This window comes from Alternaria metachromatica, assembly GCF_023757995.1.
Source record: "Alternaria metachromatica strain BMP 0045 chromosome Unknown scaffold_16, whole genome shotgun sequence".
Lineage (NCBI taxonomy): Eukaryota > Fungi > Ascomycota > Dothideomycetes > Pleosporales > Pleosporaceae > Alternaria > Alternaria metachromatica.
The window spans coordinates 431590-457605 of record NW_026055507.1 but is presented as its reverse complement, the minus strand read 5'-3'; the positions used below and the strand labels follow the sequence as shown (position 1 = coordinate 457605).

At 53.9% G+C, this 26016-nt stretch overlaps 9 protein-coding genes across 9 annotated transcripts; 5 read left to right on the top strand and 4 right to left on the bottom strand.

Annotated features, from left to right (window-relative positions):
- Positions 1 to 34: 34 nt before the first annotated feature.
- J4E83_006927 (uncharacterized protein) lies at positions 35 to 1883 on the bottom strand (the record flags this gene model as incomplete). The annotated part of the gene is made up of 3 exons (XM_049333835.1): positions 35 to 792; positions 845 to 1588; positions 1643 to 1883. 3 exons carry the CDS (start codon positions 1881 to 1883, stop codon positions 35 to 37), a joined length of 1743 nt encoding a protein of 580 aa, XP_049187091.1.
- Positions 1884 to 2758: 875 nt separating this feature from the next.
- On the bottom strand, positions 2759 to 4491 carry J4E83_006926 (uncharacterized protein; the record flags this gene model as incomplete). Its single annotated transcript, XM_049333834.1, has 3 exons — positions 2759 to 2842; positions 2890 to 4380; positions 4462 to 4491. The coding sequence occupies 3 exons, from the start codon at positions 4489 to 4491 to the stop codon at positions 2759 to 2761; spliced, it is 1605 nt and encodes a 534-aa protein (XP_049187090.1).
- Positions 4492 to 5593: 1102 nt separating this feature from the next.
- J4E83_006925 (uncharacterized protein) lies at positions 5594 to 7469 on the top strand (the record flags this gene model as incomplete). The annotated part of the gene is made up of 5 exons (XM_049333833.1): positions 5594 to 5712; positions 5764 to 5794; positions 5910 to 6371; positions 6424 to 6502; positions 6556 to 7469. The coding sequence occupies 5 exons, from the start codon at positions 5594 to 5596 to the stop codon at positions 7467 to 7469; spliced, it is 1605 nt and encodes a 534-aa protein (XP_049187089.1).
- A 60-nt stretch (positions 7470 to 7529) lies between these two features.
- J4E83_006924 (uncharacterized protein) lies at positions 7530 to 8747 on the bottom strand (the record flags this gene model as incomplete). Its single annotated transcript, XM_049333832.1, has 1 exon — positions 7530 to 8747. The coding sequence occupies one exon, from the start codon at positions 8745 to 8747 to the stop codon at positions 7530 to 7532; it is 1218 nt and encodes a 405-aa protein (XP_049187088.1).
- A 380-nt stretch (positions 8748 to 9127) lies between these two features.
- On the top strand, positions 9128 to 10148 carry J4E83_006923 (uncharacterized protein; the record flags this gene model as incomplete). The annotated part of the gene is made up of 2 exons (XM_049333831.1): positions 9128 to 9982; positions 10041 to 10148. 2 exons carry the CDS (start codon positions 9128 to 9130, stop codon positions 10146 to 10148), a joined length of 963 nt encoding a protein of 320 aa, XP_049187087.1.
- A 381-nt stretch (positions 10149 to 10529) lies between these two features.
- On the top strand, positions 10530 to 11321 carry J4E83_006922 (uncharacterized protein; the record flags this gene model as incomplete). The annotated part of the gene is made up of 1 exon (XM_049333830.1): positions 10530 to 11321. One exon carries the CDS (start codon positions 10530 to 10532, stop codon positions 11319 to 11321), a length of 792 nt encoding a protein of 263 aa, XP_049187086.1.
- Positions 11322 to 11624: 303 nt separating this feature from the next.
- Positions 11625 to 13521, bottom strand: RPD3 (histone deacetylase; the record flags this gene model as incomplete). The annotated part of the gene is made up of 2 exons (XM_049333829.1): positions 11625 to 13265; positions 13318 to 13521. The coding sequence occupies 2 exons, from the start codon at positions 13519 to 13521 to the stop codon at positions 11625 to 11627; spliced, it is 1845 nt and encodes a 614-aa protein (XP_049187085.1).
- Positions 13522 to 13942: 421 nt separating this feature from the next.
- Positions 13943 to 15072, top strand: RPN11 (multicatalytic endopeptidase; the record flags this gene model as incomplete). The annotated part of the gene is made up of 3 exons (XM_049333828.1): positions 13943 to 14262; positions 14336 to 14871; positions 14924 to 15072. 3 exons carry the CDS (start codon positions 13943 to 13945, stop codon positions 15070 to 15072), a joined length of 1005 nt encoding a protein of 334 aa, XP_049187084.1.
- Positions 15073 to 19913: 4841 nt separating this feature from the next.
- Positions 19914 to 24360, top strand: J4E83_006919 (uncharacterized protein; the record flags this gene model as incomplete). Its single annotated transcript, XM_049333827.1, has 2 exons — positions 19914 to 20122; positions 20562 to 24360. The coding sequence occupies 2 exons, from the start codon at positions 19914 to 19916 to the stop codon at positions 24358 to 24360; spliced, it is 4008 nt and encodes a 1335-aa protein (XP_049187083.1).
- Positions 24361 to 26016: the final 1656 nt, after the last annotated feature.

Genomic DNA, 26016 nt, shown 5'->3' with positions numbered 1-26016 from the left:
GTCAATCGTTTCCTCGCTCACGTTGTTGAGCTTTTCACCACTCAGGACGAGGTCGTGGCAACATGAGGTAGCCTTGACCATCGTGAGTGAGTGGGCAAGGGACAAGAGGGCAATTGCCGTTCTTGTACTTCAATGAGCACATGAAGCGCAGGCATTCGGTGTTGTTCTCCACGCAGGGGCGACACTTGGTACCGCTGTCGCATCGCCGGTCCATGGCGTAACACTCCGTGCATGATACGACGGTCTCAGGGAGCTTGACATTGCGCGGCGGGACGACATGGATGGCACCACGGAGACGCTCGCCGTTGTTGCTGAGGTCCATGATGCGGGCATCCTTGAACTTGAGTTCGTCCTTGGCGTCCTTGAGCTGAGCTCGCTGGCGATCGGAAAGAGTGGTCATTTCACGAAGCTTGCCCTTGATGTCCTCGATGGCGCCGCGGTTTCCACGTTGCTCTTGGGCGTCGGTCAGCTCGAACTTCCGGACGACAAGCTCTTGTCGCAGATCAGCTATGGTCTTCTCGCGTGCAGTCGCAGCGTCAGCAAGGTGTTGATTCTGCGAGAGGTAATAGTCGATCATCCGCTGATGGTCGGCTGCCTTCTGTTGCTCCTTGATGATGAGATTCTTGTCCTCCTCGATGGCTGCCTCGGCGGTCTCGATCTCGCGGTTGCGATCTTCAAGGGTTCGCCTGAGTGCTGCCAACTCGGCATCTCTAGCGGCCAACTTGATGTCTATAGCGGCCAACTCGGCATCCTTAGCAGCCATCTTGGCGCCATGTAGACCGACCCTGTCATCTAGGACGAGTTAGCTTAGGCCCTCTTGATACAGTATGGTGTTCGAACTTACTTCCGGGGTTTGCCTTGTTGATCAACGCATTGCGAGCACCTAACTGTCGATGATTCTTCTTGATCTCAGCAAGATGTTTCGCGATCACAACTTCTTTCCTTACCAGCTGAGCGTCCTTGGCCTTGATATCAGCGCCCTGCTTCTTCATTCCGAGATCTTGCTTCTTGATCATGGCGTCCTTCTCAGACATAGCGCGAGACATTGCGGCATTCTGGTTCTCGGTGGACTCGAGCTGGTATCCGAGAAGTCCTAGCTTCCTATCGGCCTCAGCGTTCTCGCGCTCCAGCCTGGCGAGGGTTTCCTGAGCGGCTGCCAACCTGTCCTCTAGCACGGTCACCTGCTCCTGCTCAGTCATCCACACCATCGTTGGTTGGTCGGATCCGAAATCATGAACGGCATCCACAACGGAGTCTGCTGGAGTCGGGGGTGTATCAGATGCAGCAGGCACGGATAACTCGATTTGAGGGACGGGGACGGGTGGCGACCAGGAGCTGTGATCAGAACGATGATCGGACTCGCTGTCGATGGCCTTGTTGTAGTCATTGATAGTATCAATCATACTCCTGAACTCCATTCTGTTCTCAGGGATATACTCGGGGATCGGCTGATCAGACCTAAGGGCGGAGGTCAAGGGCTCTTGCTGCTCTTGCAGGAAAGACGCCACAGACTCCGGGGCCCTGTACGGCTGAGCCAACGGGGAGAACATCTCCGAACTTGAAGAGAGACGTGTCGCAAAGCGAGGGACTAGGTGTGGTCAGTCAGTCATGCAGTAATGCAAATATGGATCTGGTCACTCACCGTTGGACACGGTTGGCAGCGACACCGGGCGCGGAGCTGGTGAAGGGACTGGTGTGGAAGACTGCCTCTGTCTCATGAGGACATCGAGACCTGCGAAGTGGTTGCGGGGAGGCGACCTTGCGCGGTTCTCCGAGAGAGACATGCGGCCGACAAGACCGTTGGTACGGTGGATGCCGTTGATGCCAGTGGTATCCTGAGAGGAGGTGTCCTCGTCACTGAGGTCGATGAGGTTGCCCGACATGTTGCCAGTGGTCGGTGGTGGTAGTTGGGAATGAGAAAAGATGGGAAAAGACAGAAGAGCTGTCCGTTGTTGTGGAGGATTTTGTTTTGATTGTGGGGAGGTGAGGTGAGAGACAGCAGTCACAACAACGCCAAGCCAGAGACGAGCGCAACAGGCAGTCACCGTGACTTCCACAACAACAACACGTTGCCAGGCCCGTGCGCAAGATAGCAAACTGGGCTCGAAAACGGGAACGACAGAAGAACATGCGAGGTGACTGAAGATCCCTATATGAAGTGACTAAGGATCCTAACAACGACAATATGAAATGGACAACCTTTGATACCCAAGTGAACGTATGCCCGCGGGCAGAGTTACAACCAAGTCAGACGCTGTTGTCATGCGACAAATGTCACGGGCGGATAGGGAAGCCGATACCTTTGTGCCAGGGCTCCGTGTATGAAACCAAGAAGAAGATATGCGTGTTTGGTGTGCTCTTTCTGATCTGAAAGCGCGCAAGAGGCGATGACATCATCCTAATTATGCATTGAAATGGTCGGTAAATGCCCACCAGACAACGACAAGTGACAGTGCGTGAAGATGTCTCCCATTCATGTAGTCTCGAGGCGCACACCGCACGCAATAAAAACATCTCCTCGCCAATGCGCACACCTACAATGCTACCAGGCCATCTCTTGTCAATTCAACTCCTGCATTGTTCTTGACCTTATCTCAACGCACGTTCAATGACGAAAGAAAGAGGAGAAACGGGTGAAAAAGACTTGCTATGCTTGACATGTGCGACAGGAAGACTCAGAGCGCCATTGACTTCTTGCTTCAGTCGCTACGCTGACGACTCCAAGCAGATTGCGCTCTGAGCCGTGAAAAGGTCCTGATCATCGGCCGAAACGCTTCAGCTCCCAGGCCCTCAGAGGCGGGTAGACAACTGCAGCCCATGCGAATCCAACAAAGTTGCCCATCTGTTCACATTAGCTTTGCACATCTCTGCCTCTCCACATGCACATACATCAGCTCCATAAGTCCCAACCTGCTTAGCGATTGGTCCAATGTACCAAACTTGGGCCATACACATGATGGCTCCGATCCAACCGATCACGAACGAAGTAAAGGCTGCGATGCCCAGCGGCAACTTCTTCTTCTGGTTCCAGACTTGCCAATTGAAGCCAGTCTTACGACGGAAGATCAAATGTTCCTCGAGGGTGATGGCGATCCACACTGAGACCCAGTAGCCCATAAGAGCAAGGAAATTGGTGAAGATCTCGGCGAGATGGGCACGCCCTGCTAGTGCGCAGACTGTGTAGATGACTACGCCAACAGTGTTCCAGATGACTCTCGGTACGACACTTGCGTAGCGCCCTAGAATCTGGGCATCGATACCGGAAGAGTAGGTAGGGACGATGAGGTTGGCGACGAGACCCAAGGCAACTACTACGCCGCAAAATGAGCCGAAAGCGCCCAGCGGTTTGTATGCCTCGACTATGAGAGCGCCTTGTGACACCCCATATGCCGCTTCCCAGTCCGTATTGATCGACATACCGCACGCCAGACCGATGCCCAAGACGAAGGCGAAGGTGAAGCTGCACATCAAACCGAGCATGGTCATGCCGAATATCTTAAACGAAGATGCGTGTTCGGGGTAGTAGACGAAGTAGTCTGCTGCTCCTCCGCCGTATGTGATGGCCGCAGCGAGTGTCAAACCGAAGAAGCTGATGCGATTCCCGATTATAGTATCTGGGTCTTCGTCGCCGTGAGACTCGGAGGAGATATTGAATTGCGGACCGGCAACTCCAGCTAGTATGCAGAGAACAATAAGCTGCGGTAGCCAGGCCCAGCGCTCGTAGTAATGGAAGATCTGGTAACCAAAGGTGGTGATGGCCCACGCAATGATGGCTACAATGATGATGCCGACCACGACGGACATGGAGTTGCCCGAAACAGCTGAGAGTATCTGTCCAGCGACTACACAGTCGATCATGCCGTAGCCGAGTAAGACGATGATGTTGAGCAGGACGACGACCTTGGACGGCCACCAGCCCGTGATGTATCGTGAGAAGATCATAGTCCGATTGCCGCTCTTCGGGCCAAAGGTTGCGATGTATGCGACGACGAGGCAGCCGATGAATGCGCCGAAGACGGCCAGCATGCAGGAATCGAGGAAACCGAGGGCGAAGACGACCGGACCGAGCATGCCCAGCGTGATGTTGTTCGCCGCGAGGTTGACGCTGAACCACATGATGGCCACCTGAGAGTATCCAAGCAAGCGCAAGTCCTGTCGCTCCTCCGGCTCGACACGCTCAATGCCGCGGGCCTCGAGGTTGTATGCGACAAGCTGCCTCTCAAACGCCTTCCACATGTCCTGCCATCTGCTCTGGTGTCCCGCTCCTTCATTCTCGGTATCGTGTGCGCTGACAGGTAGTCCGGTTTCGTTTCTCGCGTTCGGGGCGAATATCGACTTCTTTTCATCGGGCGGGTTGGAAACAGGGTCCATGACGGCGACCTAAAGCCATTAGTAGCAGCCTCGCGGCGAGGGAGCAAAGCATGAGTCCTTTCGCAGGCTTTAACCTGATCAAGTTCAGACCGTATATCTCAGATCGCTGCCAGCAAACATGCTGGCGAGCGAACACCGGTCTCATGCGTTCTGCTATCTGACGTTACCTTGATCGGGCATTCTGCTACTCGGCTGCATCCTGGCTGTGTTGCCGTACGTTTGAAAAGACAATGACGCGATAGTAGAGATACGAAGCAAAGATCAGGAGAGCAATTGAGTGTCAATGGAAGCTGCGAGAAATGGGAGTGACATTGGAAGCGAAAGGCGACGAACGAAAGATGACATGACCGAAAACCCCGCTATCGTGCCGTCCCGAAAACCTTGCGCCTTTCCCGTGTCTTGGACTGCTCGCGTAATGGGACGCGTTCAGACTCTTCAATATGTTTCGGTTAGACTCGACTTGTCGCGCGCATACCCGTGGACGCGTCGAAATCACGCGATGGTTGTGGAGGTGGGAGCAGACCTCTGTGGTCATAGCTTCCCTGAGTTCACGCGGTGTTGCTACGGGTCAGCCTCGCCCAGCTAACATCGACGCTGCACTTCCTATGACAGCATCATCTCGCATTCAACAACGACCTTGAACGAAATTAATGGCAGGAGCACTGCGGTCACGCCGATGAGCACATGCCATCCATAGCGACGTCACCTCACGCATGCAGCAGGTACACGCGGCGCTCTTATCATCTTCGGCGCCCGCCAGTAACCCCGGTCTACATCGGCCTTCCCACTACCTTCCACACCAGGCTCTTTCAATCAAGCTGCATATCCATGCTGACGGTGTTTGAACTTAGCCGTCATTCTACTGCTACTCTACTTCCAGGTTTCCATGAGGTTTGATCCATATTAGGCAGGTCTAAGATCTGCGTTGCGACACATGAACACCGGATCACGAACCCATGTCACGAACCCATGAACCCATGCTTATCTGTGATAGGTAAGATGCGACTAACCGCTATTACTGTACCTCGATTACTACCGCCATCCCCGGCCATTGCCGTGGGACTAATGCGGGGGAAGGAACGTAGGCGAGGCTAAAGTGGACGATACTTTAGATATGCATTCAAGCATGCATTCCTAGGTCAAGCTTTAAGTATCTGTCGATGTGCAGAAGACTGCAGCAAGCCTTACATTCTTCACAGCTATCTCTCGAAGCGTTTTCATCATGAGGTTGGCGAATACGTTGTTGTTGACCACTGGTCTCGTACCACTGACATTCGCTGCGCCGGCAATCCATGGACGGGCCAACAACAGCACATGTAGGAAGACTACTGTCGCCATCATGTAAGTTTCCATCTTCAGAAACGCAGTCCAAGGTTGACTAATGATTCATAGCGGTGGCGGAGTTGCCGGTATCACAGCAGCTGTAAGTCTACATTGAGACTCGTGTCAAGATGAACAGAACAAGGCAAAATTATTCTGATTCAATACACTTCGGAGGCTCAACGATTACATCTAAGCCAGCTGCTAATGGATCGTAGCAAGCGCTTGCCAATCAATCAGTTACCGACTTCCTGATTCTCGAGTACCAAGATCACATCGGTGGCCGCATGCGGAATACGAAGTTCGGCTCCGACTTCAACGGCGATCCTTACACGGTCGAGCTAGGCGCAAACTGGATCTCTGGTCTTGGTGAAGACACCGTTGACGGTCCAGAAAACCCTGTCTGGACTTTCTCAAAACAAGTCAACCTCTCCAGCCCAAATTCTGATTCCTTCTCCGTCGCCACCTACAACGAGACGGGAGCTGTAGATTTTACGGACTTACTGGACGAATTTGAAGAGTATTGGAGTGTCTTCGAGCAAAGTGCTGGAACGCTACTCTCCGAGAACTTGCAAGACAGGAGCTTCCGTGCGGGTCTTTGGCAAAGCGGGTGGAGACCAAAGGGCGATCCGGCGCGCAAGGCTGTGGAGTATTATCTGTGGGACTGGGAGACGGCGCAGGTGAGCCAATTGGAGCGACTTGTTGTAAGTAATGCTAATATCCTCGCCTTAGACACCGGAAGAGTCAAGCTTCGTCTATGGCATCACAGGGTACAACCTGACCTACTATGGCTTCTCCGAAGTCAGCAATTGTACGTATCTTTTCATAAGTACCTGAGATCGCCACTAACAAGTTTACTCATAGTCTGCACCGATCAACGCGGCTTCAACACCTGGCTCAAGCACCAAGCCTCCAAATTCCTCAAACCCGGCGACCCCCGCCTCCTCCTCAACACCATCGTAACAAACATAACCTACTCCGACACCGGCGTCCACATCCTCACTTCAGACAACTCCTGCATCGAAGCCGACTACGCCATCTCCACCGTCTCCCTCGGCGTCCTCCAAAACGACGCCATAACCTTCTCGCCCCCCCTCCCCGACTGGAAGCAATCCGCCATCGCCACCTTCTCCTTCGGCACCTACACAAAACTCTTCTTCCAATTCAACGAAACCTTCTGGCCAACCGACAAGCAATTCTTCCTCTACGCCGACCCCACTACACGTGGGTACTACACCGTCTGGCAGAGTCTATCGACAGAAGGGTATTTACCCGGTTCCAACATCCTCTTCGCCACGCTTGTAGACGAACAGTCATATCGTGTGGAAGCGCAGGACGATGAAACTACGAAAGCGGAGGGTATGGCCGTTCTCCGTAAAATGTTTCCCAACATCACGGTTCCTGAACCCATTGCGTTTACCTACCCGCGCTGGTCCCAAACACCGTGGTCCTACGGTTCCTACTCCAACTGGCCTGCCGGAACGACACTCGAAATGCACCAGAACCTTCGCGCGAATGTGGGCAGGCTGTACTTTGCGGGCGAGGCGATGAGTGCGGAGTACTTTGGTTTCTTGCACGGTGCGTGGTTCGAGGGGCAGGAGGTTGGTGAGCGCATTGCAGGTCGGATTACGACGGAGTGTGTTAATACGGGGAGTGGGTGTGGGGATTATAATCGGTATGAGGTGCTGCGTGGGACGACGGAGTTGTGGGAGGTTAATGCGTTTAATGGGATGGGGACGAGTCCGTTTTTTGTGGCGGATACTGGGGAGGCGGAGTAAGAGGGTATGGGTCGTGGGTACATCTGGATGTCGATGTGGAGATTGGAGAAAGCGTGTAACTTAGGGTGATGACATTTTTACGGCATCCTTGTCTTGCTCTTTCGACGCCATTTGGTCTCCATCCCCCTCCTTCATCTCAACATCCACCCAAACAGGCACATGATCACTCGTCCCCATCTCCTCCTCACTATCCATAACCCCAGCCGCCCGAACCCACCCCTTCTCCCACGTCTTCCTCCCCGCAACAAAGTAATCCACCCGGTCACAGCTACTCCCCCATTTCCTTCCTCTAGAATGATACGTATACCGCCTCTCATGCGGATACAACTCCCTCCAAACATCAACACCATCAAATGGCTCCTTCGCCTTCCCACCCCCTCCCAGCAGCTTATCGTGGAAATCCGTGCGGTTCACAACATGCGCTTGCGGGAAAATGCGTAATTTGGGATATCCATCGCGCTCGTCAGGCGCGACGTTCATGTCGCCAGCGAGTAGTACATCCCAGCCCTGCTCTTCCAACTCCCTACACACCCTCGCTAAAAGCTTATGAAACGCGCGTTTCCGATCATGCCTCGTTCCTTTAAACGCACCGGTCTGCGGGTCGCGATACGCGTTTTCCGTTCCGTTGACGGCGTAGATGTTGAAGACGGCGAGTTTAGCCGTGCTGGTCTTCGAGCGGAGTTCCACGACGGAGATGCGGCCTTCGGCGTCCCAGTCTACGGTGCGGAGGGCGATTCTGTAGGGGATGTAGAGGTCGCGCCGGATTAGGCTGCATACGCCGTAGATTTTGCCGCTGCGTTTGGGGCCGCGGGCGTTGTGGAGGTCGGTGGGGAGGGTGAAGTGGACGTGGTATAGTGGGCGCTTATTATGGGGAGTTCCTTCTTCTTCTGGTAGGGGTGATTTTACTGCTTTTTTGACTGCGTCTTGGGTCTTTTCATCTGTGTGGGCGATTTTGACTTCTTGGAGGAAGAGGATGGATGGCCATTGGTGTCTGTGTAGGAAACCTCTGAGTGAGGCTGTCGGCCGGGCGTTCTTTGCATCATCCCTGAGCGCCGTCCTGGACTTGGAAGTTTGGAAGAACTCTGTGATTGGCTTTTGTAGGAATGGAGCAATGCCATCGATGTTCCAAGAGAAGATGCGTAATGTGTTTGCGTTGAGAGGTGGAAGGGGCGTTCGAGATGCGGGCGTGCTTACAGGCGCCGTTTGCCCGGGAGACGGCGCTGTGTTTGTCGCGACCTTGCGTCGTTTCGAGGGAGGTGGACTGATATCTCGATTCATGGTACTGTAGTGGCGGCATGCCGTTACTCTTTGTGACATGTGTGGCACATGCAGTTGTAAGATGCGCGCACGACCGAGTGACGTCATCGTCACTTTCTGCTAGCAATGCCCTAGACTGGTCGCAAACCCAGCCACCAAGATCCTCGTAACTTTGGTATATGTCGCATTGCTGTTTGCAGTATACAATCGCGCATGCACGCGGGCGGGGCGCGACGCGTCTTCCCACTAGAATTGATTGGGCAGTGATCAGCCACATCATTCACTACCCCACCACTACCAACACTTAACAACCACACTACAAACCTCAGCCACAGCCACCTAGAATCCTTCTTCCAACATCACAATCGCACACCTACTCCGTCCTTCTATCCAACCTCAACATGTCCTTCCGCCGCAAGAAGTCCCTCCTCATCGGCATCAACTATGTCGGCAGCAGCCACGAACTCAAGGGCTGCCACTCAGACGTAGACAACATGGCCGAATTCCTCTCCTACCGCGGCTATACCAACTCACACAAAGACCGAGTCATCCTCACCGACCGACCAGAAGTACCCTACGACTCACCCTACTACCCCACCGGCCACAACCTCCTCGCAGCCATGGACTGGCTCGTCTCAGAACCCGGTTGCACCTTGTTCCTGCACTACTCGGGCCATGGCGGCCAGATTGCAGATGTAGACGGCAACAGGACGACGGGAATGGATGCATCGATCGTGCCTGTGGATTTCGAACAGCGCGGCCAGATTTCCAGTACCATTTTACATGAACATCTCGTTACGTATATGGCGCGGGATTGCACGCTGTTTGTCATAATGGACTGTTGCCACTCTGGTAGTGCGCTTGAACTACCGTTCGTTTACCGCTCTGATAGCGATGGTCAGATCAGTTTGATGGATAACTTGAAAGCTGGGCTTACGCTTGCTAATGAGGCGCGCGATATCATCTCTGGTGGTTTCTCGTATAGCAAAGTTGGGGAGGCGAGGGAGTTGCTTGCGGGCGCGAGTACGTTCTTCAAGGGACTGAAGCATTTTGGGGAAGAACAGGAGGAGGAGGGGTTGGAAAGTGGAGAGTTTGCGGGACAGTATGGGAGTGAGCAGAAGATGGTGACGATGTTTAGTGGGTGTAGGGATGATCAGACGAGTGCGGATGCGCGGATTGAGGGGGAGGCGACGGGAGCTATGACGTGGGCGTTCTTGGAGATGATGAAGCAGGATCAGACTCCGACTTATGCTGAGGTGAGTGCTTGACAGATGTTTGGCGGACTTGAGCGTTGTTGTACTGACCGGGAGACAGACACTCAAGTTCATCCGGAAGACCCTGGACGAGAGTAACTACAAACAGATCCCACAGCTGAGTTCAGGATTGGATATTGATCTGGATGATATGCATCTGGTACTCTGAGCACAGGAAGTCGTTCTCAAAGCTTTTGTGTAACTCGAAAGACATGTATAGAGGAAATTCCTAGAACCTAGACACACAGCTTTCGACTCATTTGCTCTAGAATGGCATCGTGAATTTGTCTGACCTGGATGTCAAACTTGGCAATCGACGCAGCTTGAAACATGCCCGCACCGACCCGTCTCTCACAACAGAACTCGGTTTGTCTAACCTCTTCAACTACAGCAGCAACGAATGTCTCAAGACAGCAAACTATCATCCCTTTCCATGCTCGTCATCGCTATAAACACCGCCTCAACCCACCCTCCCCCTTGCCGCCACCACTACTACAAACAATCATCCTTCGTACATACAATCCAACATTACCCCTACCACACGCGAAAAATGACACCACCAATCGACCCCCTCCGCGCACGCATCTTCTCCGAACTAAACCTCCAACTAACGCACCCCTCGATCCCCAAACCCCTCCTGAACGAATGCTCAAAACACCTCGCTTTCCTCGTGCGGTACTACGCCAACGACCCTGACTGTAATCCGTTGAGGGTTAGTGTGCCGATTGTTGAGGTGCCTGTAGTCGTACCTCGTATGGGTATGGGAGAGGATGAAGAGGAAGATGAGGAGGATGAAGAGGACGAGGACGAGGACGAGGAGGACCTAGAGATAGAGATAGGCCTGAAAATCGCATTAGTAGTTTTTGAGGAAAAAAGAAGGAAAAGCTCCGTACAGACAAGGATGGAAGGACTGAGAAAACTGAAGATGGAGAGATTGTATGGTGTGGGTAAGGTGTTGGGGGAGGAAGAGACAGAAGACGACTTGACACCAACGGTGAAGACGAAGAATGGTATTGAGACTGGTGACCCCGTTAGTAAGATCGTCGGATCTCGATATTGTCCTCCTGTGTCGGCGTCTGGTACTGGTACTTCTGTTTTGTCTACGGCTGCGAAGCCAAGGATGCGTGTACTTATCGAGACGACTGGTACGCTGGGACATTACAAGTGCTTGGTTGCTAAGCTCTGTGGTATGGCCGAGCGTGTCGTAGCCGGACTGTTGGACGGTGATGAGGACATGGTGCGTGCGTGCGAAGAGGTCAAGAGAAATAAAGGCAAGAAGGCGGGTGCGGATGTGGGGAAGAGACCGGTGTGGGATGTTGAGGCATGTGGGGAGTGGTGTTAGGCTGTCCAAGATATTACGACAAGAAGCCCAGGACGTGAAAATCGATCGTTGCCTTGGTATTCATATTTCATTCTAGCACGTAAGACATACAATGATAGAGAGACAACAAACCCATTGCATCAGAATAACATACTTTCGTAAAATCCAAAAAGGTATCCCCTAGCTTGAGCTAACTCACGCAAGCTATTTCCCATCACACCAAAACACCGACCCCGCTACCCGTCGTCAAGAAGTGACCCAGAAAATAGTGCGATGAAAGTACAAACGCCTCGCAAATGCAGCAAAGAACCGCCGTTTGGGTGCTTAGTCCTTAGCGACCTCTGTGCGGACCTCGCCCTTGACGTTTTCAGAATCGCGTTCTGCGTCGCCCTCTTCTTTGGCTGCGGCGACCTCTTCTTTGTTGTCGTTCTCCTCCATTTCGACGTCTGCTGTGGGGGCTGAAGTAGGTGCCATGGTTGTTGTTGCTGCCGCGGCTGGTGGGGATTCGGGTGGGGTTACGACACCAGCGGGCGATTGTGATCGCGTTGAGCCAGCGGCAGGTGCAGTCGCAGCAGGCGCCGCGTCCATGTCGATGTCGCCATCTTCGTCAGCTTCTTGCTCGCCAGCGGCGGGAGTTGTCGTGCGCGACTTGGCGACTGCAGATGCTTGTCGTGTGGATACGGCGCTTTCACCATTGGTCTCCATGCGGTCCAAGTCATCCTCCGGAGCAGCGTTGGGGTTTGGGAAGTCGGTGATATGTCGCCTCTTCTTGGTGCCGGGCTGCTCGCGCACTCCGAGGCTGTTTTTGTAATCCTCATCATCGCTCGCGTCGTAGAGCTCGCCATCGTGCTCTATTTGCTGGTCGCGCTGACGCTGTGTCATGCGCACATCCTTATTCTCGTCGGCATCGAGATCATCGTCTTCATCTTCAGCGTCTGAGTCCGTAGCGCGAGTTAGACCCGCAGGCACATCCGGAATATTGGTGAAGGCTTCAACTGATGGCTTTCCGGTTCTCCGGATATTGTCGATGACGGCGGATTTGATCTTGTGCAGGTAGTCGTGAGAGTTGGCGTTCTCCATGTTAGAAGGACGGACGTCCAGTTCGTAGTCGGGAGCGAAGTATTCGTAGTAGTCGTTGAAAGGCAGCTGCTTGGACATCTTGGTTGAGACGAGCTCTCCTGTTTCGTAGGCCCAAGTTCGCGCTACGTTTCTCATAGTGTAACCACCTCCTCCCAGTACGATGACTGGCACGCCGAAGCTCTTGACGTACTTGACACAATTGGCGTGGCCGTCCATGCTCAGGTTGAAGCAACCAAGCCTGTCCCCGGAAAGACTGTCACCACCGCATTGTAGAACAATAGCCTCTGGGCCGTAGTATGTCATGACCGCCTCGATGACAGGCTCGAAAATGTTGCGATAGGTCTCGTCGGTGATGCCGTCGCGAAGAGGAAAGTTGACCGAGTAGTTCTTGCCGCTGCCGACACCGATGTCGCGCAGTTCACCGGTACCGGGGAAGTACTCGCCGTACTTGTGGAATGAGACGGTCATGACGCGATCGGTCGTGTAAAAGGCTTCCTCGACACCATCTCCGTGGTGGACGTCGATGTCGATGTACAGCACGCGCTGCTTGTATCGGAGTAGCTCGATGATTCCCAAGACAATGTCGTTGACGTAACAGAAACCACTGGCTTCGCTCTTCTTCGCGTGATGCAATCCTCCCGCCCAGTTTACTGCGACATCGCATTTTCCTCGGTTCAAGCGCGCAGCGCCCTCCATGGTGCCGCCAGCGCTGATGCCACAGAACTCAAACAGACCGTCAAAGACTGGACAATCGTCTCCGACGTTGTATTTGCTTTGCTCACGTGTAAAGCTCTCCATGTTATCGGGCGTTACTTTGTGGAGGAACTCGATGTATTCGTCGGTGTGGAACTGCGTCATCTCGTATTTGGACGCGGGCTTAGCGCGCTGCCGGCGAGTTAGCACAAACTCCTGGAGAATTGACGTTGGATCCACCTACGTAAATCTCCATTTTGGTGTACAGTCCGTAGTTCATGATCAAGCTGTGCGCCATGCGTATGCGGTGGGGCTTCATGGGATGTCCGGCTACGTAGGCGTAGTTGCCGACGTCGGAGTCGTAGAAGTACGCGACCTTCTTTGGCTGCGAGGCGACGCCATTGCTCAAAGACGAGGAGCCCGTCGTGGGTTCCATAGCGGTGGTCATATCTTTGGTGGCTGCGCACAGCTATGCGACTGGGAGGATGTGTGATGATATTATCGTGATAAATGTGATAAAGTTGGACTGGATGTTGCGGGCGACGGCGACTACAGCATGCAGGGTGTTCGAGTATCAGCAATCAAGGAAGGGTGGAGGGGCGTGGCAGAGAGATGGCGGGAGCTTGAACAAAGACCCTCGCGCGCCATTACCATGAGAGCTGCGACAGGGCCCCCCTGTCTAGTGCCGGTTCCGGAATAACCGAATCGCCGCATGCAGTCGCGCAGTTACGTGAGAGAGCTCCGAGCATCAACAGCTTCATCATCGCCGCCGCCTTACCCAGCAACACTTCGTCCACACCCGAGTACCCTCACCTCGTCGCCAGATACCCCGCCTGCAGTAATACAAGAACCATCGCCAGTACTCCACCATGGACCGGTTAACTAGGATGCTCGCCGCCGCCCAAGGTGGCATGGGCGGTATGGGAGGGCCCCAGGGCGACACCAACCTGATCGATAACTCCGAAACCGTCTACATCTCCTCCCTGGCGCTCCTCAAGATGCTGCGGCACGGTCGCGCAGGTGTACCCATGGAAGTCATGGGCCTGATGCTGGGCGAGTTTGTGGATGACTACACAGTACGAGTGGTGGATGTCTTTGCCATGCCGCAGTCAGGAACGGGAGTGTCCGTCGAGGCCGTAGACCCCGTCTTCCAAACCAAGATGATGGACATGTTGAGGCAAACAGGAAGGTACGCAGTCGCTGCCTGGGCGCTCGAAGCCGCCACCGCTCCCAAGCCACCCATCAGTCGCTGACAAACACAGGCAAGAGACCGTCGTCGGCTGGTACCACTCACATCCTGGTTTCGGCTGCTGGCTGTCCTCAGTCGATATCAACACACAGCAGTCGTTCGAGCAGCTCACACCCCGCGCCGTCGCCGTCGTCGTCGACCCCATCCAGTCTGTCAAGGGCAAAGTCGTCATCGATGCCTTCCGCCTCATCAACCCGCAAGCCCTCATGATGGGCCACGAGCCCCGCCAGACAACCTCGAACGTCGGCCACCTCAACAAGCCATCAATCCAAGCCCTTATCCACGGCCTCAACCGCCACTACTACTCCATCGGCATCAACTACCGCAAGACTGCGCTGGAGGAGAACATGCTGATGAACCTGCACAAGCATGTATGGACAGAGGCGCTGCTCATGGACGACTTCAAGGGCGAGGGCGAGCGGAATACCGACAGGCTGCAGAAGCTCGTTACACTGGCAGACGGCTACGAGAAGCGAGTGAAGGAGGAGACAGAGTTGACCAAGGACCAACTAAAGACGCGATACGTCGGAAAGGTTGACCCCAAGAAGCGTACGTTGAAATCCACGTTTTGCTTGATAGCTTTACTAACAGAATATCACAGACATCTCAGACGTCGGCCAGCAGCTCATCGAAGACAACATCGTCTCCGTCTCACGGCAGATGATCGACAAGGAAGCCTCGGTACCAAAGTCGAACTCGCGGCAAAACGGCCAGTCAAGCGGCGGCGACGACATGGAAATGGAGGAGTAGGATCGCATACCCGTAGGCTGGCTTGGAGGAAGCATGTACACTGGCATGAGCTGCAGAATATCGCACTCAAAAGAGGCATATACGATACAGTAATGCATAGACTATGTATGAGAACAACGACATTACACAAACATGACTCCACTCATCATGACCGTTACTTTGCCGATCTGAGATCAGCTACACGAATGGGTATACCTCTTCTAGGCCTGAGGTTAGTAATCTTAGAGAACAACAGAGGCGAAGCAGTCGCTCACTCCTGCATTGCGGGTAGTTCAGGACATCAGTCCTCCGACACAGCACTGAGACGTAGAACTCGTCATGAGGTTCGCAGTGGCATACAAAACATCTACGCTCAAGTTACATCATATACACTTGGACAGAGATCATGCTTGACGTTTTTCTCCCGAATCGTCTAAATACACAAGTTGTACGTCATGTTTCTCGCGGAAGCGAAAGCAAGCGGAGTTTTCTTGTGCGTCAGATGTCGTTCATGTATGATTTCAGCTTTCGGTCACGATGGAAAGCCGCGGACTAGAAGTGCTGGTGTTGGTTTCCATCGTTGACAAATCGAAGAGAGATCCGCAAGATTTGAAAGACCCTTGTGTTTGTGTATGTGTGTGGGTGAGGCGAGTAGCGCGAATGAGGGGAAGAGTTCTGATGTTAGACAGATTGCCGTGTCCTTACATTCGCAGGGTCGAGATGTAGATTTCAGACCTTTGTCCACCATCCATCACAACACCTAGTCTAGCACTCTTTGAATTCAAACGTATGTCATTTTGATACCTCTATATTTTTTTTTCGTAGCCAAAAAGCAAAAGCAGAACACCAGCCCACGCTGATCCCATATCCCATTAACCCGTAAAATTCATTTCTCGTACGCCCCTTCTTCGAAGATCCGCGACACGACAAATTGCGTCGGTATTCGTCGCAACAAAAACCCTTGGGGGTTACTTTCGTCTTTCTGCTCATCAATCCATCCACCGTAGCGATCTTTGGTATATAAAACAACAAAATTTGCCGCCCACTCAGCCTGCCACCCCATCAGCCCTAGGTTTCGTCGCCCGTAACACGTATTTTGTGAGAAATGGTAGTGTCGATCCCAGTATTACATTTTGTTTGTTTCAAGCAACTCCGGTAAGGAAAGGTGAAGGGTGGATTGGTTCCATGGAATAACACAGCGAAATGGGTTTGGGGGTTGCAAGAAGTTCGGGTCCATTACTTTGAAAGTCTTGAGAGGAGGTAAGGTAAGGTGGCTAGTCCAGATCCCAGGGGGGTAATAGCACAACATCTGCACTCCTGAAAGAGTGCGTTTCTAATGACCGTCTTCCAGCCATATAAGTGTGCATCCGGGTGGTTTCCTTTATTCCTGTCCTGTTCCTATCATGGTAATTTTGAAGCTTGCTGTCTATCCAGCGAGCTCCACTCAGAAGTACGATGACCTGCCAGACTAAGGATGGCCATGCGGTTTCCCTGACGTGTCTTCTGTATTCGACCCATTCTGGCCAGTAGTAGAGCGGATCTTCTTTGCGTTCTCGTCGTCTGAACTTGAGTGGCTGCTGCTTCCGTCTTCGAAGCCAATGGTTCCATCCTTGGATTCGCGGCGTAGCCTATCAGCCTTGTCCTTGAGGTAGGCGGCCTGTTCGGCGGCCCTCTGGGCCCGGATCTGCTTCTTCCACATGGCGGCGTAGTGGCCGTTGCGGTCGAGCAGCTCCTCGTGGGTGCCTCGTTCCTGAACCTTGCCCTTGTGCAAGACGAGGATCTGGTCAGCGTGGGTGATGGTACTAAGACGATGAGCGATGATGAGCATAGTGCGGCCCTTGGCCAATGTCGTAAACGCCTCCTGGATGTGCTGCTCTGTCTCGGTGTCAAGAGCGGCAGTGGCTTCGTCAAGCATGATGATACGCGGATTCTTCAGAATCGTGCGGGCGATGGCCACGCGCTGCTTCTCACCTCCAGAAAGTCGCAGGCCGCGGTCACCAACCTTGGTCTCATACTTGTCCGGGAATGTCATGATCTTGTCATGGATACTGGCAGCTCTGCATGCCTCGTGTACCTGTTCGTCGGTTGCCTCTGGGTTTGCATACTTGAGATTGTACATGAGTGTCTCATTGAAGAGCACAGTGTCTTGGGGTACGACACCAATGTGGCTGCGCACCGAGTCGATGGTGAGATCTTCCACATCGTGACCATCGACCTGGATGCTACCAGACATGGTGTTGTAGAAGCGATAAAGCAGACGGAAGACGGTCGATTTACCTCCGCCGGATTCACCAACAAACGCGGTGGTCGTGCCTGGCTCGCAGTAAAAGTCGAGACCGGTCAGCGCTGGCTTGCGCTGATCATAGGCAAAGTGTACATCCTGGAAGCGAAGATTACCCTCACAAGAAGCAAGAGGTTTGGCATCCTCCTTGTCGACTACGGTGGGTTGCTCCTTGAACAGCTCAAGCATTCGCTCCGAGTTGATCATGGCAGACTGAATCATCCTGTAAAAGGTGCCGAAGAAGTTGAGAGGACTTTGCAGTTGGCTCATATACGTGAGAAGTGTCACAAATTTGCCGACGTCGAGGACTCCAACTGCGATCTGGTATGCCGCGATGAAGCATGTGACGAGGAGTCCAATCATAAAGACCATGTTCTGTGTGATGTTCATGATGTTCAGCGATATCATGACCTTGTACTCAGCGTTCTGATACTTCTTAACAGCTTCACGGTAGCGGTTGAACTCGTACGCTTCGGCGTTGAAATACTTGACCGTCTCGTATGACACCATGGAGTCGTTCTTGACTGCATCTTCTTCTCTGTCGGCGTTGACCATTTCGCGGCGAATCTCAGCGCGCCACTGCGCCATACGAATAGTCAGATAGATGTACCAAAATGTAACGATGGCGATGACGAGCGCGTAGTAAGCATCGAACCTGATGAGGAAATAGGCGATGGCTACGCCTAGATCGATGAGCATGGGAACAACCGAAAAGGTCACCTGCTCGAGGAACGTGTTGATGGAGCTGCCCTTTCCTAGAGCGGACAGGACCTCTCCCGTCTTCTTGCCGAGGTGGAAGTCGAGACTAAGGCTGTGCACGTGCTCAAATGCCGCAACGGACAGCTCGCGATACGAGTATTGGGAAACGGGGATCCACAGTGCAGATCGCGCTGCACCCAGCAATCCGTTGCTACCCTGCAGAAAACGGAAGCCAATGTACAACATAATAGCGGTCCACGGATTGCCGCGCTCGCGGTCGTTGAGGCGCTTCACGATTTCACCCGTGAGATCCGGGACCAAGACGTTGACGACGCGCTGGCCTAGGACAAGCATGAAACATGCGATGACGACCAGCTGCAGCTTGCGATCTTTCGAAGGCCAGAGGTAGGGGAAGAAGACGTGGTAGCCTTTGATGTATTCCCACCAGCTGCGCGCGGGTGCGCCAGTGGGCCTGCTCCAGGCGGGCGGTGCACCTTCGGTGTGCTGGTGTTTGCCACCGGTCGGGTGTACTGAGCCATATGAGCCGTTCGCGTGACCATTTTCCGCATGACCGTTTTGTTCGGCGCTACCGAGCAGAGAGGTATTTTCGGATGGACTGCCCGATTCTTGGCGAGACCTGCGCTGTGGGACTATGACGAATAGTACGTAGAAGGCGATGAGTGCGAGGAGCAGCACGATGCGTAGGAGGTCCATGGCCACCTCTGCGGCTTCCCACTCGGTCATCCCAAATCGCAATCGCTTGGCGGGAGTGCCTACGGTGGGCTCCTTGTGCGGATGCGTGTAGATGGAGAAGGAAAGGGCTACCAGTGCTATTTCTAGCACGGTTGCCAGACTCCATGTTGCCAGATGCGCCTCAGTCGGAGACGGCTTCGAGTCGAGGAGGGAGATGACGAAGAGACAGTAGACGAAGAAGGCACCAACGAGGTAGATCTGAGAAAGTTAGCCGTGGATGGAATCTGAAGTTTGTTGCTGTTACATACCACTGCGGCTTTGCCAACCCACCAGTGCTGCTCCGCCTCGGCCAGGGCATGCGCAACGACGACGACGGAATTGCCGACAAAGGTGAATGCCGTTGCGAGCGACACCCATTCGAAGACGCGCTTCTGGGTCTGGGTGACATCATCGTGGACGAGCTTCTTGACGAAGTTGCGGGTGGGATCGGTGGCCGGCAGCGGCTTTCCTCCAGGGCCGGTTGTGGTAGGTTTGGCGATATTAGTATTAGATTTAGAGGCGGCAATGCTGCGGACGGTGAAGGCAGCGAGAAAGAAGACGAGCATAACGATGGGGTAGGCATATTGCAGCACGGCGATGGTGGTGCGCACAGGGCCGGCGTAGGCCCATCGCTCGCGGTCGTGGTCGTCCATGTGGTGCGGCCCAGCCATGCTGTTGCTCTCTCTCCACGGATCTGTGAGGCCCGGCAGCGAGACTCACGGGTGGCAGAGACGGGCGGGGAGGAGATAGGAAAGGGAAGGAGGGAGTGTCGGTGGTGGAAGAGAAACGCGGTGACATGTTGCACCTGGGCACACTGAGACGGTGCCATGGGCGAGAGCTAGCTAGCACGAGTAGACTTGTGGCGCACATGCAGCAGGCATTAGCCCTGTCCGTGCGCGCCGATGATGGATTTCATCCAGACCTCGCTGTGACCCCGGCCTGCAGCAGCTCCCAGCACGGTACAGCTCCCAGGCACACGGGGCGAGTCGTGTCCTGCAGCCGCCTGCAGCTCGTCACACCAGAGTCGACCGGAACTACATTGTACTGGCCTGCGATTACTGCACTTCGTTCCAGTATCCAGTACTGCCAGCACCGTAACGAGTATTGTCCATCGCCCCCGTCTCTGGCATGAGGCGAACTTGACGCTCAGATGACTGAAAACCGTCGCACGTCAGCCGTCTCGTCGCCCAAGATCCCCCCGGCGCCGCCATTGCCACTGCCCAAGCAAAAGTCACGCTCCTACTTTGAGCGTTTTGTTGCGCAGCCCTTGACCACGGCCTATGGATCCCGCCCACCCAGCGTGCATCAACATGGCTACGAGGGCGGTCCTCCGAACCCTCTAGTGCCGAAACTTGCCGGGTACGTTTCTTTCGTACATGCTCGATACTCCGTCGCCGTATGCGGCAACCGACTGCTGCTTCTCTTACTGCTTCTCCTATTGGCTGCGTCTTCCACCATTCTCATCCACACTCCCACATTTCCTCCACACTTCCCTCTGCATCTGTTGTTGACGTTTGCGTGGCTCTTTCCCTGATGCCGCGCTCCTTCCCTGCTGCCTCACTCACCTGTCTCCCTCCTTCCCTGCCACTCACCTGTCTTACCCTGCCTCGCTCCTTCCCTGTCACTCACATCCGTCACTCACATCCGTCACTCACTTCCGCCACTCACCTCCTGCCATGTATCTTGACATACCTCCAACGTGCCTTCCCCGTCTCTGCACTCACTTTCAACCACTCTGACCCTCCTGCACCTGCACCTGCACTCACTCTCAACCACTGCACGCACTCACATCCGTCAGCATCCGCACGGGCTACTCCCAAGATGCAAGCCATAAGACAGGCCTCGACATCTCTGCCCTCGACATCAACCGTGAACGCACCCATGCCGTCCTCGCTGGCAAGGAGATCCTGAAAACTGTCCGCGTCCAGGATGCCAAGATCGTCGACGAGACCAACCTGCGGGCTGCAGTCCTTAATTATGCCGATTCTCATGCCCGACAGCGCGAGGGCTTGGGCATACACGACGTAAAGTGGTCCCATGGCCAGTTCAGCTCCCACATCGCCACTGCCGCTGCAAATGGCAAAGTCATACTGTACGACCTGAACCGCGCAAGCGTCGAGCTCACCAGGCTGCACGAGCATACGCGTCAGGTACACAAACTGGCCTTCAACCCCCACCAGGGCCATCTGCTGCTGTCTGCTAGCCATGACAACACGGTCCGTCTGTGGGACTTGCGCGACATGCGTAGGGATGTTACTGTCTGCCGCAGTCGAGATCATTACGCTGGCATGAATGGCGGTATCCGTGACGTCCAGTGGTCGCCTACCGATGCCGTAGAGTTCGCTTTCGGCACGGACAACGGAACCATACAGCGATGGGATTTCCGCCATAACAAGGGGCCCAAGCAGAAGATTACAGCTCACGACCAGCGCATCTGCACCTCCATCGACTGGCACCCAGACGGTAAGCACCTGCTCAGTGCTGGCGTGGATCGAACCGTCAAGGTCTGGGACTTCTCCGTCACTGGACGCCGCCAGAAAGCTGCGTACGTCTTACACACACCGTTTCCGGTATACCAAGCTCGATGGAGGCCGCCATACTGGTCTGACGAGTACCACGAAAAGGGTGCCTACCAATGCACACAGCTGGCCACGTCTTACGACAAAGAACACTCTGTCATCCATGTATGGGATTTCCGTCGTCCGTTCCTGCCATTTCGGGAGATCAACAAGTTTCCCAGCGCACCTTCCGACATGCTCTGGCACTCGCGTGACACGTTGTGGACTGTGGGTAGAGAAGGCGTTTTCCAGCAGAACGATGTCCATCATGCTCCCAAAACCGTGGATCGACGCAATCTGCAGGCTTTCGGGGTATCGCCAAGTGGAGAGGTTGCTGCTGTTGCCCAAAAAAGACCCCGGCAGCCATCTTCAACAGGCCTAGCTTATACTGACGATACGTACCTTGGTGACCCGCGTGCCAGACGACATAGCCCCGAGAAGGGCAGTCTCAGAAGTTCAGCAGATGACAGTCTAGATGATAGTTTTCTAACATCGTCAATGAAGCGACATCATGGTCGCACTGCTAGCAACAGGTCCACCAAATCGTTTAGCAGTACCCCGCCATCTGACATTGCCCCCAAAGTCATGTTCCTCAGTGACTCCATGGTCGCACATAGCGAGTCATTCAGGCCGAACCAGGTCGCCATACGAGGCATACTGCCAGGTGCGGCCAATCCTCAGATCTTCGAGTATCTTGCACAGAAATACAAGACCATACCTCTTTCGGACCCACCCGACTTGGACTCTTTTCTTCGACTAGAGAGGGCGTTTGAGCAAAACGCCGAATACGCGCAGCGCGCAGCCTTCTATAGGCTTGCGCAAACATGGAGGGTCGTTGGTGCGTCCATTACCATGGCGACACGACGCCGAGCAGAGTTACACAGACAACAAAGAAGGTTGCGACCGCAGAACACCGCGCTATCGTCCGGACAGACACACCAAGCAACATCCGCGCACATGGAGGCACATGACAAGCGCATGGCGATCCCTCCAAATCCTGCAGTGCGTGCCATTTTGAGCACGCTAGAGAAGCCAACATCACCATCCCGATCGCCCAGCGTGCGAGAGAGCACTTCTAATATTGCGACCCCTCTTGCTCGTCCAGTCATCACCCAAACCGTCGATAATGCTGAAAGGCCAGGCCTGCTCGATATTGATCAGGCGGACATTGATCAGCTTCCACCCGCTGTTACTGGACCGCCTGTCGATGCAAGTAGGACGCTCGCGCCGCCAAGGACGTTCAGTGGACCACAATGGTATCACTCGGGAGACGACATCGATGAACGACGTGCCTTGGTCGGCAGCTATCGTGCATCCCCACGGATCCCACTGAGCCTCGCACCGAGCGGCACACAAGCCGGACGCACCATCGAGCCTCATCCACTGGAGCGACACGACTCTGGTGAAAGCTTTACAATGTTCTCTGCGTCATCGGACTCTCAAAAGGGTAATTCTGTGCCGAGCTCGTTCGCGAGTACCAACTCACAACTAGGCCCTGGGCATTCTCTATCGGAAGATTGGCAGTCTGTCCAGGAACAATCTAGCTTTGGGAAACCGAGAAACGCTGGAGATCAAGAGCTGAGCAAAAGCATCTCGATATCTCCAACGACCATGCCCGTCGGCAAGAGCTTTCCTCGTGCAGACCAAGGGTACACACAGGAAGTGGCCCGCAGTGCTTCGAACAATGCGGATGAATTTGGCAGTGGAGAGAAAGCTGTTCGGGATATGGAACATTTACGGCGGAACAACCAATTACTCCGTCATGATAGCTCTGATTCTGAAGCGCTCACAAGCATCTCGTCGTCATCCTACGAATTCAGCACTGAGATGGAAGCCAGTGGAACTATTGTACCCGACGTGTTTGAGGATGTGAGGTCGCCTCATGTTCTCAAGCCACCAGCGTCCCTTCCACATGCCTCCGGAAGTGCGCCTCCTGTACTTGATCCAACAGTAGAAGAAGGATTGTTGCTGTCAGACTTTGAAGCTGTGCATATCGACGCCGAGGCCGGCTGTCCCTACTCCGTCATTGGGCTGCTGAATCATCTCCTAGAGTACCACACCGAAGCGTCGGATGCACAGTTTGCCTCAGTCCTCATTCTGCTTTTAGCCCCGCTGTTGCCACGGACTCATGGCCCTTCTGATACTCCAGATGTGCACATAGGCGATGTATTGAACGTCTTCAGCGACACGTTTGTAGCACTAGGACTGACTCAAGCGCAAGCAAAAGCAATACTATCGACACAGCTAAGCCAGCTGATAGCTACCGGTATCAATCCCTACCAAGCGGAGTCTATTCTTTCCGCCTATCATTTCCGGCTACATTCCTTGTCATTGTTTAACTCCGCGGCCTCGCTCCGCCGCCTAGCGTACCCGACATATCCTGCTGTCTACGAGCAAGCGCTGAAAGAAACGCAGGTTGGGCTTTTGTGCCTAAGCTGCAAGTCACCAATCAACAACCCTAGAGATAAGATGCAATGCGAGTCCTGCAAGCGAACGCAGGCACCCTGTCCGATTTGCTGGGGCAAATACCCGGCTTTCGAATCGATCACCGCGAAGAAGAAATCGAAAGCGAAGTCGCGGCCATCATTCAAGGATAGAGGACACAGAAGGCAGCGATCGTCTCTCACGTCCAATCCAGACCATGCCGGCGATCAAGTCGCAGACGGTCCATCACCGACTGTTCCAGCCAAATGGTCGTCACCTGCAGCCACGCTCTGGACATGGTGTCCATTGTGTGGTCATGGAGGACATTCAAACTGTCTGTCGACCTGGTTTGCCGATCCGACACTATCAGACGGCGCATGTCCGACCGAAGGCTGTCTCTGCGACTGTGTCCAAGGCAAACGCCGCGACACAAAGATCGAAGAGATGCTCCTCAAGAAAGCAGAGAAGGACCGATCGAAGGTCGTACGAAAAGGCGATGATTGGAAGGTAAAGGAAAGCCGCGCGGTGTCGGCAGTCCGGAATGCTGCCCTCGACACGATACCAGATCAACAATCACAACCAAATTCTGGCACCACAACACCGACTCGTAGATGAAACAAAGGCTACTTCCGGAGCAATCAATATCAAGCAATACGCGCATCGATACTTCCCGGGCCGTCGCAAGTCTCGACCACAGCAATTCGGCCCGAAACGAATCACTCACTTTGCAGACCCATGCACTTAATACCAGGCACGGCAACCCTTCGAGTCCGATCCTGACATCACCACACGTCCAACCACAACCCTTTCCGAACGAATTTCTCACATCGGATCCGCATCTCAATTTTCGCAATACGTCGGTGTACATGGCAAAATGGAGCTGCCCGCATACATGCATAATCACACCGCTTGTATGCGCGCCAAGCATCGTTGTAAGACAATGAAAAGCCCGCACACCCTCGATAAAGTCGCGCAGCCCGCCCGCTTCCCCGGGATGCGGGACGCTGACTTGATTGAAGCGTGGGTCTGCCACGTGTAATTCGTGGGTAGCGAGGCGGGAATTTATAGGCGTGATGCTGCATGTGGTAGTAAGTGTTTTCGGTACTTTTGCGCGCAGATGGTCGGTCGGGATCGCGGGAGCGATGGCATGTGGGAGGTGGGAAGGCGGTGGGGGTGCTGTATGCATGTCGTTTTTGCGATGATGCGCGATGACGAGTTCATGGGATGTTCTGAGAGTGTAAGACGATATTAATCATTGTTAAGCTGCTACTATTATACCACCATCATGATATCGTACTCGGGTTCAACCTTGGAAACTTTCGCCCGACCGCCCCGTCTGCCGGCACATGGAAAGGATACCTTTTCCAGTACGTGTACAAGGTATCCACACTCGGAACGGAAGTAAGCAGCATATAGACTAGCGCTGCTGCAGCCTTACCGTTGTCATCACGCGGCTTTTGACTGTGGATCGCTTACACCCATCCATATGATGATCTATTGCATACACAGTAACTTCTCGTGTGAGAAGAACAAAGAACGTGTAAGGTCGAGACCTCTCGGTTGTCGCGTGTGTGGTAAATGTTTGGTAAATGCTCTGATGATCAGAGGTCGTCATAGGTCGCGAATTACGACGGGCGCGTCATTGCATACTGAGACATACACACGTGCTGTTTGATAATGGTGGCTTGAGTTGAGTTCCTAGCTTGTATACGATCCATGGCAGTCTATCCGTGTGAAGTGAAGTATATCAACGTCGTGATCAGAAAGGTTGATAAATCTCTTTCTACGTCCAGCATCTGTCAATTGGTTCTGGTAGCACCAGCATGCCTAATCAGTAGAGGATATGTAAACTGTACAACCTCACGACTCCACCATGCCACTACTTTGCATGAGCTGGAAGGTACGTACCCTACACATGTACCTCACGCCTCACACCACTCCCTCCCATGTCCGCGTGTACGCCCCCCAGCCCCAAGCCTACGCTGATCGGTCTGTCGCTCGCCCACTGGCATTCCCATGATCGGTGTTCCACCTGTGCATCCGCAGCGGGAGTACCGCAACCAGCACCTACATTACCGCATTCCCCACGATCCCAGTGATTTCACCTACATGACGACATATTGTTGAGGAAACATTTACTGCGAGTAAGATTTGTAAAACTGTAGATTGCAGGGGTTGTATGGACGCGAGGCTACAGCGACGGTGTATTGGTGGCTATGGATAAATATGGCGATACTAACAAAAATGGTGTATCTTCGGTCGCAAACTGTA